The sequence below is a fragment of the Engystomops pustulosus genome, chromosome 1 (genome assembly GCF_040894005.1).
Source record: "Engystomops pustulosus chromosome 1, aEngPut4.maternal, whole genome shotgun sequence".
Classification (NCBI taxonomy): domain Eukaryota; kingdom Metazoa; phylum Chordata; class Amphibia; order Anura; family Leptodactylidae; genus Engystomops; species Engystomops pustulosus.
The window spans coordinates 267,599,614-267,619,621 of record NC_092411.1 but is presented as its reverse complement, the minus strand read 5'-3'; the positions used below and the strand labels follow the sequence as shown (position 1 = coordinate 267,619,621).

General features: G+C 43.1%; 1 protein-coding gene across 1 annotated transcript; it reads right to left on the bottom strand.

Moving 5' to 3' along the window:
• Positions 1-422: 422 nt before the first annotated feature.
• Positions 423-19,940, bottom strand: WFS1 (wolframin ER transmembrane glycoprotein). Its single transcript, XM_072126113.1, has 8 exons — positions 19,640-19,940; positions 17,080-17,249; positions 13,848-13,924; positions 8,232-8,376; positions 7,895-8,065; positions 6,575-6,652; positions 4,992-5,137; positions 423-3,961 (listed from the first exon to the last, which is right to left on the bottom strand). The coding sequence occupies exons 2-8, from the start codon at positions 17,207-17,209 to the stop codon at positions 2,153-2,155; spliced, it is 2,556 nt and encodes an 851-aa protein (XP_071982214.1). The 5' UTR covers positions 17,210-17,249; positions 19,640-19,940; the 3' UTR covers positions 423-2,152.
• Positions 19,941-20,008: the final 68 nt, after the last annotated feature.

Below are 20,008 nucleotides of genomic sequence, written 5' to 3'. Positions count from 1 at the left end.
TCATATAGTGTATTGTATCTGCATTTGCCCTGGGGGCAGGAATTCAAAATCAAATGTTCATCCGTTCCTGGGTATTTTCCCCAGCCCACACGTCCAAGCCCTCCCTCAGACATCACGTATAGTGATAGTAGTGTATCTATACATTAAAGGGGAGGTTTGAAATCTGGAGCCCCCGCCACCCCCAGTCAAGCCCTAACCTACTCACCTGAATGAGGACAAGTGGCAACACTAGACACAAGCCCACAGAGAGCGCTGCCAATACTACAGGAAATCAGCCAAGTTCTCATAATCTCAACCATCCCTTTTAAAAGGAAATTAACCACCATAATCCATCATGATAAACCAGGGACACTTACTTATATATCCAGGCACTGTGACTGTGGTAATCTTCTTATATTTGTTATCCATGGACTCCTTCCTTCTAATATTAACTTTTAAAATTATGCTAATGAGCCAGAAGGGCTCTGGTGAGCATTACCAGAGACTCTCCTTGCTGTAGCCTCACAGGCTGGGGAGCACTACCCCTTCCACTGTGTGAGATTACATCAGGCAGAGGGAGGGGGAAGTGCTGAGGGAGCAGAGGAAGACAGTGTATTAGCATATGAAGCTCTGGAACACTTCAGGTTCATTAGCATATTTTTAAAAGTTGATTTTAGAGGTAAGGAGGCCACAAATAACAAATATAAGAAGGTTACCACAGTCGCAGTGTCTATGCCCTGGTTTATCATATGGGTTTTATGGGAGATTTCTTTAGAAGCCATAGACAGGTTTATTTATAGAACTACAGGCCATTTGTAGACAAGAGATAACATTCCTATTCTACATACACTACAGCATTAAAGACATGACTGAGTTATACAATAATCTCACCTTTATTTCATATATATGTAAGTTATGCTAGTGGGTTATTAGTGATTTATAATACTGTGTTCTATGCACGTGCTTGAAAGGAAGGCGACTTAAAGGGACACTCCATCTTCGGTTAATATTGACTATACAGTCAGAAAACAAATAATCCACCATCTTTATTATAGTTTTTGCTTACGGTAACTAAAACTTAACCCAAAACAATTTAGGTGATAAGTACCGCTTCTAAACATAAGTTTCCCCTGATTCCGTTAAGAATGGTAGTGTACACGTATAGCGATCACTCTATGCACTTCTATGGGACAGACAGAAGTAGTCAATTACAGATCTCTGTCAGTCTGATAGATGTGGATGGATCACAGATGTGGTCACACACGTGTAGTACTGTTCCTTTCACACAGGGGACATGAGGACCCCCCATTCACATAATCAGTTGGGATCTAGAGGTGGCACCTCTACAGCTCAGACAATTATCCAATTTAAAAATGTTAGTTTTTTTAGGCAAATAAATAAAACACATAATTTAGAGTCATATATATTTTTTTTATGATGATAGCCTATCCTGAGGAGAACACTCAAGACCAAGATAGATACATGATGGGGATAGTGGATAGGCCTGCAAGCAGATATGTAGTGGCCGTTAAGAGGTACTACAGCTCATTTACCATTAAAATGCATAGGAGCCAAGTGCGTAGTAACTCAATGGCAACTATGGAGTCGGAGACATCTGCTTCTTGGTGCAGAGCTTGGGAATCTGTTACTACCAATCAGATACTGTTGGCGTTTCCTAAACATTGGCCTTAAAAAAAAAAAGTGGGAGTAGAAGACGCCAATAGAGGACATCTACCACCAGGATGAAGGACTGTATGCAAACGAGACCCGAGGGGCTCCAGGCTCCATTAACACCTAAGGAGCCTGGAGCCCTTCATGCTCATTTGCATACAGACCATCATCCTGGTGGTAGATGCCTTTTTATTTCTTCAACCCTAAAATGCGCGATGTGGATGTGATGTAACAAGATGAAGTGAAACAGAACAGGAGCCATTTCTGAAATTAGTGCAAATAAGTGCAACGGCGTCTTCCATGGCAACCAATCAACAGGTGTAGATTAGTAAACGAAAGGCTTTGATTCGCTGCGCAGGGTAACACCAATTCTTTATCTTGGCTCTATTTTTTTTGGCCCTCTTTGAGAAGGCACATGACAAAATGCACAAGTCCCAGCTCCGAGAGGCGCTCAACTCTTTGGTTTCAGTATTTGGAGGTCACCAAAAGCTTGGAAATGTTTTCACACAGCAGAGAGGAAAGGGGAAAAGAAAAAATCAAAGGCAAATTTGATGGCGGTGTGAACGTTGCGTCTCCAGTCGTGCTCTATCTTGACATGTCTGGAGGAAGGAGTCAGTTTCGCTATACAATTTAAGCAGCTGATGGCTTTTAGCTCAAACACTGGCCACTTGCTTCCGAGACGTCCCTCTAAGATGGTGCTGAATTCTATAACACTTCCCTGCCGTAAGCTCAAGAGCACGGTTTTGAACTCATTGCTCGCTTTCAGGACGATATCTTTTGTCACGTCATCTTCTTCAAAAGTCCTGTTCCCGTTTTTACCGTTTAAAGGCATACCGACTGAAATTTCAAATTTGTACCGGTCGAATTTCTTCATATGGCATGAATGTTTGGACAAGAACTTGAGGCGGCATAGTTCTTCTTCTTCTATGGTAACGTTCTGAGGATCACATTGTGGGTAGGCTTCTCCATACAAGCATCGCATCCAGTCTCCAACAAAGAGCGGGAGCATGTTCACTGCCGATTCTGCACTGTTGTCTATATCGGTAACTCGGACGTATTTGAATCTCCCTGTCCAAGTTACCCTATGACCTTCTAAGTGGCTGCACAAAATTTGGGTTCTAGCCATGTTGGTCTCTTTCCATGCTCTTGGCCCACACACAAAGCTATACTGCTGCCAGGTTAATGTGGAGTTGTACACCTTCATTCCTTCCGAACGATAGACATACACCCAACAAAACATGACGATAGCAGTGATCCATACTAGTATCAACTTTACAATGGAGCTTTTAGTAAGAGATTTAAACATTTCCAATGCTGAATAGTTGGCTTTTGACCACCAACGAAGAAGTAGTGGAACCGTGCACAGAACAAGGGTTACCACAATTTTGGTCAATTCTAAGGTTAGAAACCACTTTATGAAGTTGACAAGGAATATGATGACAATGCCCACTAAAAGAATGGGGAGGGCGAAGAGGAAGAAAAAATAGCCAATGGAAGCACGGATAAGGCCGATGGTGGTAGATTCTCGAAGGATCACAACGGAAAGCTCCCACCACATGAAACAAACCAGGTATGGAACAAGATAGCAATAGACACCCTTAAAATTTCTCAGCTGTGCCATCCTGAAAAAGAGGTAAAATAAGTATATAAAGAATATGCAGGGGAGACTGAAGTGGAAGACAATGAAGTGCCCCACTGGCAACGTGAAGAAGGTTTTGCTAAGTAAATGGACATATGGTACAGATTCGGGCAACAGCTGCAGGAAAGTGAGTGCTCCGGCAGCGACCTCAGTCATTAAAGCTCTCCGAGTATACGGTTCGGCACTGGTGCTCAAACTCAAGTAACTGGTAATGGTAAAGAAGATAGATATGACCGCCAACTCCGAGCACGGAATCCAATGCCTGTCTGATATAGGAAACGAGAAGATGACAAAAAATACCGAAATCAAGAAATATAAATAGGGTTCGAGGTGGTTCCAACCAAAGTTCACTTCTGCTTGCTCAACATCAAGGTTTGGCTCAAAGCGAAGCAGCAGATCCGTGAGGGCGCGGAAGTTTTCCCAAGCCTTGCTGTCCTGAAAAACTTTGAGAGTGCAAATGACCATTGAAATAAAGGACAAGTAGAAGATGACAAGGGGGATGAAGAAGGCAAAAAAGTCTATGGTGAGGTTACTGATGATAAAGAAAAAGATAAGTGCGTTGATGTGATGTGTAGGCATAATGGTGGACAACCAGTGCATCCCAGCCTTGGAGGCCATGTCGATAAGATATTCCTTCAGCTCCATGATGACATGTAGTGGATACTTCATAATCTGGGGGAGGAGGGAGAGGAAAATAATGTCCAAATCCATCAATGCAGGAAAAACTATATTATCACACTGAAACAACTCAGCCTCTTAATGACAGGTCAATCGTACTGACCAAAAGAATAAAAGGAGATGTGTCAACTGCACCATACAGGTGTTGCACTCTGTATAAGGTTTCCTAGTCTCCCCCTAAAGCAGGCGTTTTTATCCCCAACTTTCCCTTCTCACATTTAAAGGAACTCTATCCTTAGTAACATTCTAAGCCCTAAACTATCTACACTTTAACTAATATGCCAATTAATGGCAGAGGTTACTAGGGCCCTATCCGGGCAGTGGGAGCAAAGGCTTCTCCACATCCCAGAAGCCTCTGCTGTCAGTCCTACTTGTGTGTCCTAGTCATGCCTCTGTCGTACTGCCAGCTCTGTTGGCTGGAGCAACGATATACGGTGGCACGGCATTGCAGTTGGAGCTACTGCGCATGCACAGAACTCGGAAAGAAGCGGAGAATCGATAGAAGTGCGACTAGGATCGCTGGTAGGTGAGACTGCAGAGACTACTGGTGCTTGGAGTAGCCTTTGCTCCTACAGCCTGGAAAGGCTTCTCCACGTCCCAGTAGTTTCTGCCGAAAATTAGCATATTAGTCAGATAAATGTAGATAAAGCTAGTGTTATAGGTTTAGGGAAACATAATTTAGGGCTTACAATGTTACTAGGAACCTACCATCAGATCTACCTTAAAGGTCATCACCAGGATGAAGGACTGTATGCAAATGAGCCTGAGGGTCTCCAGGCTCCATTGGTGTTAACGGAGCATGGAGCTCCTCAGGCTCATTTCTATACAGTCCTTCATCCTGGTGGTAGATGCCTTTAAGAGGTACATTCCTCATGGTAAGTTTACTTTAAGCGTTACTTTAAGGACCTGCCACTCTTTCTCCCCATTTACATTTTCTCTCTTCTGGAGGACTTCTCTTGTGCTGTGCCTGTTCTGTAGAACTCACTTCCCATATATATGTATAAACTGAATATCTGTGCTTTACCTTCTGCTGCAGAGGCAGCTCCTCCGGTGCTTTTCCAGCATATTCGTCATCATCATCATCGTGGAAGAATAAGTTTGATGGCACTACCCCCTTGGCATATTTCTTTGTAATTTCCACAAAATCATCTAAGGCAATGTAGCTTTTAGCTGTAAAAATTACAAAAAGTAAAAAGGTAAGGTAAATACTAGTTTTTAAGTTATCTGAGCAGTGAGTGTCCACCTGCTGTGATGGCCACCAATCACAAGAATGGGAACCGCAGCTATCTGGAAACATGGGTGCCGTTCTCTCTAACGGGTGAAGCACGTGTCGCTCCATTCAATAGTATGAGAGTGTGGGAAATTGATGATTTCCCTCTCCTGCTGTAATCTTACTGCAGCAGAGGAAGTTTCAGCACAGTGTGTGTGTGTGTGTGTCCAACACTATACTAACCTGTGAAACTACAGCATGGAGGGGTTCTGGGAACACCCCCAGGAGCCCTTCAAGTCATGAATAACAAATATAAGAAGATCACCACAGTCACGGTGCCTGGATCTATGAGTAAGTGGCTCTGGTTTATAATAATGGATTTTGATGGTAGATTTCCTTTAAGCTTTCCGATACTGAACTGGAGGATCTACTGTATTTTTAAAAGATTTTTTTTATGCTTTTAGGAGAATATATAAAAAATTTTTTAATGCAGAAAAAAAGGACGTGTGAGAATATGTGTGGGAGACAAAAACACAAAACTACAGACAGAAAAGAATACACGTGTTACATAACGCAGGGGAGGGGGGCTTTTGGAGAGAAAAGCGCAAAACCAAGGAGATGGTTTATGTTATCTAGAATGTTATGAAGTAATGCCATACATTAGAACTGTACTATACTATGTGGCCAGACGTATGTGGACCATAGAGCTAGCATATTTTTTGCCAGTAATAAAATAATTTATCATCAATTAAAGGCACAAGCAAATATACGAACCTTTGTTATCAATGTTTGTTATTGAAGAATTATTGTTCCTTCTCTGCTTCTCTGGCTGTTTTACTCCTCCTCCCTCCTCTCACTAGAAAGTTTCATCTTCTATTATGGAGAGGGGAGGGGGCTGCTGCCAGCTAATAAGCAGTTTATTACATCATAGAAGTTTCCTTTACATCTTATTATTCGCATCTGGCTTTGGATTTTTATAGGTAGAGGTATTTTCATGACATGTCCACGGATGTTAGGTCACTGCTGTTTATCATGATGATTCAAACCCCTTCATCTAATAATGAGCTGTCTGTTTCGCATTAAGGTCTACAATGATGCGGGAGCGCTTTTCTAATTGCAATTTGCTTGCAGTGAAGGAGAATTTTGTATTCTGGTTGTTTAAAAGCACATTTTTTATACCATCAAAATCCAGCCTGATAAACCAGGGACACTTAGTCATGTATTAGGCACAGTGCCTGTGTAAATCTGTAGTATTATAACAATACAAAATAAAGTAAATGCTCCAAGATAACTTTAGGGTACATTTATTAGTTGCAGAACTGATTCCCCAGTTGTGCTGGAGTTCAGCTTAAAAAACACACCCTAAAAGTTATTAATACTTGGGATGCAATACTTACATTCACTGCTAACTAAACGTTCCAGTACCCGGCGCTCCTTCTGAGCAGCTTTTGGGATGGGACCTGGCTGTTCCCCATCTAGAAAAATCAAAAGAATTGAGAAACAACATTTATATCTACTAGTAGACTTAATTCTGAGGACTAAAAATACATATTTGTAATAATTTAAAAATAAAAGAGACTTACAGAGAAGAATTGCAATATTTTTGGATAATACTAAGCTCTGTAAAGTAGTTATCACAGAGGAAAATAGTATATTAAAAGGGATTTGTGAAAGCTGAAGGTATGGTGGAGAATTAACTAATGAAGCTTATAAGTGGATGCATAGTGCAGAGGAAAAAAAAATTAAATGTATTAAGTTGCAAAAATTCTGAAAATGAAGTTTAATTCTTTAGGTAACGGTTTAATTGGAAAGGTTCACGTGAAGATATGACTGAATAGTTCTCTAAATTAGGTGAATGATATACAACACATGTAGGGGGGGGATTTAAAATGCCGATCTCAAAAATCCAGCAGATCGGGCTCAATCTATGCCAGTTCGGACCCATGATCTGCAACAATTACTATAGTCTCCGGTGGAGACTACAGTAGAAATCTACGCCAGAAACTATAGTAAATGTGGTGGTCCTGGGCGTTAATGCCCCTAACCGACCCCACCACTTTGCCTGCCCCAACATTCATAAAGTGGCGTGCAGGTCGAGGAAACAGGTAAACTGCCGGGGATCGAATTTATGTGCCTTCTCTGCCAGAACTGGCATCTCCCCCACTATATTGTTAACCAGGCACTTGGACCTTTAAAGGGAACTTGTCAGCAGAGATTGACCTAATAAAACACCGTCAGTTTGTTGCCATGATCTGGCAGATATTAAGCTGCATGGTATTTTAATAGCCTGGTGACCGTAGCCGTAAAAATTTACTTAGTGTAAATAACATGTAAAATGGTTGTAAAAAATAATACAAAGTGAGAAAGAGTACAGCTCTAAAGTCAAGCTCTCCCCACCTCACAACATCTCTTTCACTGTAAAATGATGACTCTACATCCAGGGACATCACAAACCAACTCTAAACAGGTCTGGTACATGGTGATTATCACAGCAGCGGGGGCATTCTGAGGTAAGGAGAGCTTGACTTCAGAGCTGAGCTCTCAACCTCCGTGACTATATACAACCAATTTACTGGATAATGGCCTTACAATGACCCAAAAAAGAAACATGATCTGGAAGGAGTTGAGCCACTTGACAACATACTGGTAGTGGTTTACTAGGCCACTTTCTGCTGACAGGTTCCCTTTAACTTTATATATTAGGTCTCCTCACAAACCTTCAGCGTTAACCTGGCCGACATTTTCCAGCAGCTCGGATACAGACAGCTGCTTCTTCTTCTTGGGGTTCAGCTTCCAGTACATCACCAGGGCCGCCTTCCTCACGGCCCTCTCTAGATCAGTCTCTGAGGAGAGTTTCTTCACCTCGTCCTCATTCTCATTTGTTATTCCTGAAATATACATAGAGAAAGGGTGAATATTCTGCTTCTATCCTAATACATAACTCGAGGGGCGCACGGTTTCATAGTTTGTCTCAGGCAGTGGAGAGTTTAGGTTCACCTCTGATTATAATTCAATTAGGGGAAGAATGCAACTCAGATTGCTGACTAAGCTCACCTCTCCGGTCTGACAAACATGTCCGTAGAAGTTTCACCGCGTCCCTACGACCTTGCTTGGCGGCTTGGATAAGCCAGTCTACCGCAGCGCAGCTGTTCACTTCCTCATCCTGCTCTTCAGCCAGTTTTAAGTAATATTTTCCAATCTGCAATAAATCGAAAATAGAATTTTTAAACAGCAGCATAACACGACTAATGGAAGCTTGAGAAAGAAAGACCAATCGGCAAAAGGCCAAAAAAGTTTGCAGTAAAAAATACAAAATTAATTGAAAAAAACATTAAAAGTGTGATCACATCATAAGACACAAAAGAGGATGACGCGTTTCGGACCTACAAAACGGGGTCCTTACTCATACCATAAGTAAGGACCCCGTTTTGTAGGTCCAAAACCCCGGCGCGATCCCCTAAAAGTCAGGAAACCCAACGAAAATGCGGCGGAGGGACCCTTAGTAAATAAGCCCCTATATGTTTGCTTGTTAGCGGTTATGGAGACGATCTAGGAGAAAGCACGGTGGCTTAGTGGTTAGCAAGTCCCAGGGTCAACATCGGCAAAGAGTTTGTATGTTCTTTCTGTGTTTGCGTGGGTTTCCTCTGGGTCCTCTGCTTACCTCCCACACTCCAAAAACATACTGGTGGGTTGATTAGATTGCGAGTCCCATGGGGGACAGGGACTGATTTGGCAAACTCTGTGCTGCGCTATGTAATCTGTGTGCGCTATATACATAAATATTATTATTAACTGCGGTTCAGTCCTAGATGGCCCAGTCTCATGAGGTGATAAGAACATAATGATGGTTTCATCTTTTTCCGTTCTGAGCGAGGCCTATGTGACTAGGACGAATTATGACACGTGCTAAAGAATAAAGGAAGCGACGAGAGGAACTGGAGAAGGTCATAGACGCGCTGCGTGGTATTAACAAGGCATGCTGGTATGAGTCACCGGAGAAGGTGGACAACTGGCACAAGTCTGAACACACGGGTGGAAACATGTTATAGGTTCATGCCATCGTCAATCGGTGTACAGCAAGGGTTTATCAGGAGGGAGAAAAGCATGAAGATTCACTACAATGAAGGGACTCAAAGTTTTTAGATAGTTTCCCAAATTTAAGAGACCCTTGTGAAGGTGAAGGAAATGTAATAACACATGTAACCCTCTCCTAGATTCACAGTGACGCCGTCCTGTAACCCGCCCTGCCCATCGTAAATTCTTGATGGCCATAAAATTATTTCTTGAAAGTAATAAAAGTTTGAAGACGGAACAGAAGGAACAAGAAGAAATATAGCTACAACAGGCCGTAATGCAGTCATCAGAGGATACACAGGACGCTGTGTGTTGTAATAAGGTAGCAGAGATGAAAGCAATGCTTCAAGCGGAGAGATACTCTATACATAGGACATTAGATGACGCATTGTGCAATATTCTTTCCTGTAGATACTTATGGAAATTGAAGACAAGAGGAGGTGCAATAACAGGGATTCACATAGGATGGCAATTCAAAATAGAGCTTTAATACAAGCATTTGCCTGAGGACCTGGACATCTAACTAAAATTATAGCCGATGTTACCCCTTATTCTACATATGATAACAAAGAACATACCATATATACTCAAGCATAAGCCGACCCGAGTATAAGCCGAGGTACCCAATTTTAACAAAAAACTGGGAAAACCTATTGACTCGAGTATAAGCCGAGGGTGGGAAATGCATTGGTCACAGCCTACCCCACAGTACATAGCCGGCCAGCCCTGCTGTAGTGTACAATTAAAAAAAAATAAAAAATTAAGACTGTACTCACCTTTCCGATGCCCTTCGTAGTTCCTCTTCTTGCATCCGATGCTTCAGATCCTCTTCGGGTCCTTCGGTCTTCTTTGGCTCGTCTTCGGGTCTTCGTGCTCGACTGGCACATGCTTGCTAACATCATTGTGAGCCGCTGGCATCGCAAGGGGACCCGAAGAGGCACCGGAGCACCAAAGCAAGAAGAGGACCTACGGGGGGCGTCGGAAAGGTGAGTACAGTTTTTTTTATAGGACTGGAGTATAAGCCGAGTTAGGGTTTTTCAGCCCAAATTTTGTAATGAAAAACTCGGCTTATACGAGAGTATATACAGTCACAGCCTGCCAGACGTATGTAGCATTTTGTCTTATTCTGACACCAATAACCTTCTTGAACTTCAGTATATGGAGCTGTGTGAGGTGTCATTTTTTACGGGACGAGCTGATGTTTTCATTGATACCATTTCAGAGACTATACAGCCTTTTAATCAATTTTACTTAAACTTATTATGCTCGCCCCCTCACATGACATCACCTCCCTTTCCCAGCATAATTAGCAGACCGGAGCGCTGGATATCTTGTCCCTACGCTCAGGGCTGCTAATTACATCTTTCTTTTCTAGGTGATCCCAGCGTGTCAAGACTAGCGGAGGACATCGCCAAGATCAAGAGCGGGGGTGAGTATTTATGTTTTTTTTTTTTTTTGGCTAGTTCATTTTCTGTAATCCCTAGGGGGTCTAATTGCTCATACCATATACAACAATACTACTGTATTGCAGTATGTGGTGAATATACTGCAACTCCATATTTGCCTCCAGCAGGCCTTTACAGATCTGCATAAATGACAGGTATGGGGGTTTCATCTGTCATGGGAATGGACTTCCACCCCAAGATGACCTTATGGGGGGGGGGGGGTGTTGAGCTAGCCCAAGAGAGCATGCGCTAGCAGCATATAAATGGTTAACACCTGTGATTGGTACCAACATCAAATGTGTGTTAAAGGTTTTTTCAACTAGAAGGTACCAGGGATACGTGTCTCATCTGCAAGTCCCATATGAATTCTGCACGTGATAAAATACAGGCAGTCCCCGGGTTAAGTACAAGGTTCTGTTGGTTTGTTCTTAAGTTGAATTTGTATGCAAGTCGTCGGAACTGTATATTTTAGAATTGTAGCCCCAGCCATAATTTTTTACGGTCTCTGTGAAACAAACAGAGCACCAGGTGACCACACTTTGTAAGTTCTAGCGACTTGACAATCGTTCCTTAATCTTTCGTAGTCAAGTGACCCATATTCAGGAAAGCCGGAAGTGAATATGTGTAATAAAGTAACAAATGGACGGCTACATAATTCATCCTGAACCCTCCAGATACAATAGAGTCAATAGTAAAATACTCTTAAAGAGAAAGGAGATAAGGCCACTGCTAAGAGATGGAAAGGCTGGCAGTCCCACTATAAATGCCATTAACGTTATCACAAGTATAAGTGATCGCTGCCTAAGGGAGATCTTTCCCATCCTCTCCAAAATAAGGCAACTTGATGCCCCACCGCTCAGTGCCAGCACAGGACCGTGTACCTCTATCTGGAATTAATGGAGAACATTGATGCCCTGTAATACCGGGTCATGGCTACTAATACAGGACCGGCCTCACGCACCTGGTGTCCTCACATACGGTCATATGTGTCCGTGCTTACTGTAGGACATGCCAGCAAAATGCCAGCTACATATCGGATCAGGTTTCTGCCACCTTCTCCAGCTGCTGAATATGAAGTCTCAGGTTGGCTGAAAGGTCCTGGCATCTACCCATGTGCTCCAAGCTGAGAGCTACAAATCCCCTAAAAGTTTTATAATGATCCCTTTAATAAGTAGTAATACAGATACTAGTATATGGCAGATTAATTCCCCTCAGTCAAAGGGAGTGCCTGTCTGTGACAGAAGGGGGTCCCCATGGCCATATATGTGTTTTGTAGAACAACCCTTTTAAAAAGTTTTTTTTTTTTTCTTTCTTTAGATAAGGCCTTAAAAGGAACCCGTCACAAATTTTTACACTTGTAAACACCCCCCTCATGTAGGGTATGAAATGTCCTTTCTAGAATTCCCTCTTTTATGTGAAATCTCATTTAATCTCCTCCCAAGACATATGAAAATGGGCTGAGAAGAGTCAGATTTTGTCTGAGATGAGTCACTCTTAGAGGCTGCAGGGAGAGTGTCACCTTAGATACAGGTAGGTACTTACATTCTATAGAACCCAAATGATCTGAAAGATGATATTGTTATATTTAATATGAAATCTTGTTTCTAGGTGCTACAGAACTGAACCACGTTTTTGAAGCGACTCTCCCCCTTCAGCCTCTAAACTAGAATCACGGTGGCACTTAGCACTTCTGCCTTGCACCGCTGGGGTCCTGGGTTAAAATCCCACCCAGGTCAACATCTGCAAAGAGTTTGTATGTTCTCTCCGTGTTTGCGTGGGTTTCCTCCGGGCCCTCCGGTTTCCTCCCACACTCAAAAACATACTGTTAGGTTGTTTCGATTGGTCCCTGTCCCCATGGGGATCACAATTTGGCAAACTTTGTGTAGCGCTGTGTAATCTGTGTGCACTATATAAAGGATTATTATTATATATTATTACATGACTTTGGAGTAGATTTTTCATCGATAAATTGGTAAGATTTTTACATAAAAGAGGGAATTCAAGAAAGCTTAAATCTGGTGACCCTTTAAGACATGCCTCTTTCCCTAAAACAAAATTTGAATATTAGCCTCCGGATACCACCTCTGTTGATTCCCTCCTAAAATCACTTTTACAATGAACCTCCTGTAGGTCACAGACCCTTTAGTATACTTAATTGAGACAATATAGGGTGGCTTGTCTGTGACTTGAAAGAAGCATCCCTGTAGAAGTCAGTTAAGAGAGACCCAATGTAGAAAAGTAAAGTTACAAACGGCACATGAAGCAATGGGCAAGTGCCAGGGCCCAGAGCTGCTGGGGGGCCCCCATAAAGTTGTATATAAGGAATCCATGGGAGTGAGGGGGGACCGTGTCTTATGATTCCATAGGGTGTGAGGGGGGCTTATATATAAAATAACCATGAAGGGGCTGTTTGGTATGATAAACTAGGGAACAGGAGACCGCCACAAAAGTTCACTGCAAAGGGGCCCACTGAGGTTCTATCGCCCAGGGGCCTACTGAAGCCTGGAGCTGACCCCGCAAGTTAACCATATAATTTCATTTTCTGGGTGGAGGGTCACTTTATACGTGGGATCAGTGAAGGTCTGACAAATATGTAAACAACAAGATGGATTGAAATATCCATATATTTCCAGTGGCTCTCCAGTCAATAAAAATTTGATGGACTAATACTACAGGAAGGTTAGTAAGACTATAGTAAGTAAGTAAGAGTTAGTAAGAGTTAATAAAATACAGCAAAGTTTTGAATTCTGAAGGCGCCTGCAGCAACTAGTACCAAACCTACAGGATGGTGCAGTGTAGGCCTCGGGCCTACACGTCAATCAATATTATTTCAGGTAATTACATTGATCTATGGCAGTGGGGAAATAAAACTACTCAGAATTAAGAAGTTACTCCGTGCCTTTATCTACTACAGGATTACATCACTTGTGTAACTTCAATATTGCAAAATTTACCTCAGGATTTTGGCTAGAGGTAAATGCTCTCTACAAAGTATGAGAACCTGATCTCCCTCCAGATCAGCATGTCCTGGGTCAAGTGCGGTGCAGAGGTGTGCTACCAGCAGTGTTTATGTAGTGATTCATTGTGGGCGGTAGAAAATTCCATCACAGAATTATCTAGTACTTGTTATTACAGTCCCTCATGCCGTTACCTCGCTCTGGGCCTTTGATTCCCCGGATTTGGCTCTCTCCAGCAGTTCCTGAAGAGTCGCTTCTCGATCATCATTTTCTGCAAGGCAAATGAAAAATATATTATTTGATAGTGATCTATGTATGATTGACGGATGGTTCCTGTTGGCAGTGGTGCACCAGCGATGAGGCAAGTTGAGGCTCTTGCCTCAGGTAGCCCCACCTGAATCATGATATGGCAGGGTGCGTCAGGGGCGACGTTATTTGCTACAAAGCAGGACCTGTCACATAAAATTTAACATTAAATTAGTGTCACTTCATAGTTGATGTCAGCATGGGTGTGAGACAAGGCATGGAGAACTAATTTACTAAAAAAAAAAAAAAAAATTCCCAGATATATACTACTGGATAGGAAAGAGAGGGGCACCATATATCACCTCAGGCAGCACAGAGTTTAGGTTCACCCCTACCTGGTGGGACACAAGAACAAGGGTCCCAAGGCAGCGCGGCCGTTACATCAGTCTTAAAGGAGCAGCAGCACGCCCACGCAGTAGTTGTACTATGCATTTCCTGTCCCTTTAATGACCTGGCTAGGAGAATCTTACCAAACGAGATAAAACATGGCCTTTCCTCTGATAATATCAAGGAACCTACCTTGTATGTAACATTTTCTCATCACCTCCCACAACACTCTTATCGGACAGCTGTGCTATTTCCTGTGAGAACATGTCCCCAGGCATCGCTCCATATCAGATCCCTAAAGAGCAGCCATGCAAATATTTACTTGCTATGCGCATGGCAGAGGCTTATTCATATTTTGTGGTTTTTGAATTTGGAAAAAAACAAATGACACCACACAAGAATTTTCTTCCAAAAACAGCACCTCATCAGACTATGGGTAGTGCCTGATGTTGCATGGTCTCCTCCCACACTCCAAAACATACTGGTAGGTTGATTAGATTGTGAGCCCCATGGGGGCAGGGACCGATTCGGCAAACTCTGTGCAGCGCTGCGTAATCTGTGTGCGCTATATAAAGGAATTATTATTACGTCCACTAAGCTCCAATAACTTCTCTACACTGGACCATGCAATGCAGGCGCAAACCATGGTCCGCTGTGGCGCAGTTTTTGGAAGAAAGCAGCCATGTTTTTCAAACTCAAGACAACAACTTTAACACATAGGGGCTCATTTACTAAGGGTCATCGGACCACACAAACGTCGGATATTCTGACGATTTCCGTTTTGTACCGCACTTTAAAGGGGATTGTGGTGCATGCAATCGGTTTTAAGGCGACACAAATCGGGGGGCGTGCCGTCGGACGATCTGACGGATTCCGATTGAGAGCGGGATTTAACATTTGAATTTGTGTCGCATACAATGCACTTACATACATCAGGAAGAAGATGGTGAACTCTGTCGGACCTGAGCGGGGAAGCGACACATGCAGGACATATGCAGGATCTTAGTGAATCGCTCTGGAGTCCATGATCGTCGGACAATGCACAGCGGGGATCGCGCAAGGCACGGGTAAGTAAATGTGCCCCATAGAATGGAGTCAAAAACATCAACATTTTCTGTGTAATATTCTCAGCTCTAAGGTTCTGTACTGCAGTTACAGCTTAGCCACTATAGACTACTTTTAACATATCATAATTTTCCGTGTTAACCCACAACCACCCGATTCTCCAGTCAAAGCAAGTTAGGCCCTAACCACAGGTAGGGCCTAACTTGCTGACAGGTTGGAGTCTTGGTGATGGGACCACCTCGGATCACAAGAACAGGGGTCCGTTGTATCCTTGCTTTATCCGAGATGACCACAGTACCCAGTCACAAATGTGCCGGCTGCTCCGTTCATCTCTTTGGCGGTGACGGAGATAGTAGAGCAACATACTCGGCAATCCTTGCCAGCGCCATAGAGATGAATGTAGCAGCCGGCACATTCATCACCGGCTGCTCTCTTCATCTCTAGCTACTATGGGGGTACAACGGACCCCACATTCTTGTGATCGGTTGGAGTCCCATCACTGAGACCCCACCAATAAGCAAGTTAGTCCTATCCTGTGGACAGGGCCTAACTTGCTATGACTAGCAGTCATCAATATTGTTAGAAATGTAAAACCTCTTTATATTTTGCTACGTTGTGCTGAGGAGTTGTGTTGTGCTCAGTGAAGAGATCTCACACACCAGTGCACCAGGGTGCTCCAAGTCCAGCTACAATCCTGGAATTTAAATGAATTTTCACATTCTCGCTGCAACTTATACCTTACACAAAGGTTACACAGTTGATTAAGGTTTCCCTGTCACTTTAACATAGAAGTTTATGGGAAGAGAAAAGCTCCAACACTGGAAGAAGACGAGATACACTGCATAAAAATAGTATCTACAGAGTATTTTCGGTCACCCCTCATACAGTACCATTAGCAGTAGGCGCTGGTTTAAACACAGAATGACCTCAGTAATTCTTACACAGACGGAGAAGTAAATATATGGTAGGCCAAGAATCTCCAGATACTTCCACTGGATGACAATCACTAGAAGAAGCCGCTGTGTAAACACTACTAAGCCTCATAAATGCCTGAACATGTGCAGGATTATGGATGACTACAGGGGAAGGAGGGCTCCGCAATGGAGGAGGGCGTCCATATAGGATCTTTTTATATACATCACAGCTAGTAACCCAGATATAGATGTGTCAGCCATGTTTGGGGTTGAAGACTTCTATATAGAACAATCCTGCAATCATAACCTTCACAGAATAGGAGGGTCAGACTACACAGAATCTATAGTAGTCTGTTACCATAGATCAGTGATGGCAAACCTTTTAGAGACCGGGTGCCAAAACTACAACATAGATCCACTTATTTATCGCAAAGTGCCAACACAGAAATTTAATTTATGATTTATACTCCCTGCTCTGTCACAGTTTTCATTGATACCAGCCCCTGAGGACACCAATAAAGCAGAAAATAGTCCCAGGTAGAGCTGTCACTTTAAAATAGCTCTGTGCACAGCAAGTCGTGGGCTGTCTGGGACTGCAGGAAGGCACCTGGAGTCATCTCTGGTGATGGCCTGAGTGCCCACAGAAAGGGCTCCGAGTGCCACCTCTGGCACCAGTGCCATAGGTTAGCCATCACTGCCATAGATACACATAGAACCCTATAACTCGTTTCTACAGAACTGGGTTTTAGGTGCATTGGAACAGCAACACTGAATTCTCAGACCTTCAGATCAGTGTAATATAGGTTTTCCATACCTGGCACAGCGGAAAACCTTGGAGATGCCGGACTGGCAGGTCTCTCTTCACCGTTGTCTGCAGTAGTAGCAGCGTTCAGCTGTGATCTGCCGAGTAGATGCGGAGCAGCCGCTGCTGGGTCCGGCTCCATGATTTCTGTAGGAAATATTTCACCGCATATACAGCCTCGCCTGAAGTCAGAGAAGGTTCAGAAATAAAAGCTGAGCTCCAGGCAGTCACAAACTATTCCAAAAATGGTGCAGCAGCCAATAAACCAGGCACCAAGATGACACAATGCAGAGCTCATTGGAGCAGGACGCCAGAAGAACCGGCCCATTGTCAGGCCTCCAGGACAAAACCCGATTATATTCCCAATCTGGCAGATACCACACTGATATATGGGATGTGAGACACGCCAGATTATGAAAATTTCGGATTATTGAAAGTCCCACAGGACTGAAGTGGCAAAAGTTACACCGAGAAGTTGATCAAGCAATTGCTGCAGATTTGCACAGATTTCAGGCCAAGCATAAATTATGGATCTTAAAGAGTTTAATGGAGTAAAATCTACAAGCACCATCAAGTAGAGTATATAATGTCCTTTCTAGAATTCCCTCTTTTATGTGACATCCCATCAATTTACATATAACAAAAGAATCTCCTACAAAGCCATATGCAAATGAGCTGAGAACAGTCACTTTTTCCCCCTGAGAGGAGTCATTTAAGGAAGCTTAAAGAGGAATTATCGGGCGGCACAGTGGGTAGCACTTCTGCCCTGCAGCACTGGGGTCATAGGTTCGAATCCCACCCAGGTCACCATCTGCAAAGAGTTTGTATGTTCTCTCCATGTCTGCGTGGGTTTCCTCCGGGTCCTCTGCTTTCCTCCCACACTCCAAAAAGGTTGTTTAGATTGTGAGCCCCATGGGGACAGGGACAAATTTGACATGCTTTGTGCAGCGCTGCGTAATCTGTGTGCGTTATATAAATAAAGAATTATTATTATTGTTAAGATCACTTCAGATGCTTATATCATGGGCTCTGTGTTACCTAGGGACAAACTTCTGGTGTCGTAATCTCATCTATCAGATCATTAGTTTGATAAATAAAACACATTTCTACTACAACAGACCCTAAGATCTGGGAATCTGAAGTGACACTCCCCACTGATGACATGACTCATCTGAAGTAAAACATGACTCTTCTCTGCTTATTTTCACATGACTTTGGAAATGATTTTTTAATAGGTTAACAGAAGAGAATTCATATACAAAAATAAATTTCATAATCTACCCTAGTGGCTAGTAGATTAATGGTTTTGTAGTGTAATTCCTGCAGTATTACAGTACAAGCTCCATGCCTAGGGCTCTGACTATGACATGGTCTTTCTCTGTTCCTTCTTTTACCCATCGGAATAGCAACAAACACTAAGAATTATTTCACAATGACAACCGCTGTCCATATCAATGTTCTGTACTGCGCTACAGCATATATTAGAGGTATAAACACTACATGATCATACCTTACGATTCTAAGCTAACCTGTACACAGATGCCATTACAGCTGCATCCAAGGCTTTAATTTTCAATTAAAAAAAAAAAAAAATCAGGGCATGTGTCTCATGTTTTCTCCCTCATTACCCAATATTTTAAAAATTCCCAACCGCAAAGAAGCTAAACAGCCGTCCTAGTCCTATATAAGCCGAGGACACAGAGAACATCTGCAGAGTAAACAGGGTGGGTCCCGGAGATTGTGCAGGATGAATCCGTCCATTGATCTATTAGTTATATCATGTGAAAACACAGCTTTCATACAGATTCTAACCCTGCGGGGGTTAATAAATATAGAGCTTCACAGCACCCTGGGGATCACTGTGACCAGGGACAGATTGTAGCAGAGGGGAGTTTGTTAATTGGCACAACCTATATGGATATTATAATTACATGTATCCAACCTACGACACAGTTCACACACGAATGACAATATCAGCTCTGCTACATCTACAACATCCCAGCAAACAATCCACTCTAACTTTGGTGACTCTGAATGCTGGATCTTAGAGGACAACCCAAATTCTTCTCCCCCCCAAACAGTCACATAGCAATGTCAGCCCTTAACCCATTATAGTTCAGTGATGTCCACAGCCCTGGCTATGCTTATATTTTTAGGATATGCTGAAATTATGGAATTTCACCCTTTTCTAAAACATTCTTGAAAACTTCCCCAAAAAATATGTCAGCTATGCATGCATTTAACCCTTAGCAGTCTATTTTTTTTTTTTAATCAAAACTAGAACTGGGAGCATTGTAGATCACTAAAAATTCTACATTGTAGAACTGACAAGCCATAACAGTGTAACGAGAGGCTCGTCATCCAGCTTTCCCTGTATCCTGCAGATCATTATGCTGCAATGTCATTCAGAAACCTGGGAAAGCTGGGTGCCATAGCTGTATGGAGGGGCAATGTCTCTAAAACTTCCCAGAGATAAAGTCATGCACTAATGCCAGGACCTGGGCAGCCAGAGCCATGTATACACAGCACACAGCTCATTGCATCACTGCAGCAGGGCCCTGCTCATCATTACCAGCCAGTCCGCAGCAGTTCAGCCTTGTCGTCCTCCCTGTGCACAGCTGGGGGTGCTCCCTGCAGGCTCAGAGCTGGGTGCAGGGTGTCAGGGTGCTGCCGTCCATACACACATTACTTCCACCTCCTACACCCAGCAGCCTGCACTATCAGACATGACTAATCAAACGCCAGCTGGATGACTCATACACAATGACTGCGGGATGGTGCGGCGAGCGATTACTTATGCCTCTCTGTAGGAACACGCTGAATACAGTGTTCTATATAAAGCCTAGAATACATGAGCGGCCTGCGCTATGTCTCCTGTGCTAGTAGTTACCCCCCCGGGGGTCCTCGCTGCCCTCTGGTTACTCTAGTCTATTCATCTGTG

Bases quoted from the DNA above. Each gene is read 5' to 3' on its own strand.
- WFS1 (XM_072126113.1), bottom strand. From the start codon at position 17,209: ATGGAGCCGGACCCAGCAGCGGCTGCTCCGCATCTACTCGGCAGATCA. The intron at 13,925-17,079 runs GTATGGAAAACC...TTTGCCTTGCAG, and splicing joins AAGGTTTTCCGCTGTGCCAG to AAAATGATGATCGAGAAGCG. The intron at 5,138-6,574 runs GTAAGTATTGCA...TAATTTTTACAG, and splicing joins ACGTTTAGTTAGCAGTGAAT to CTAAAAGCTACATTGCCTTA.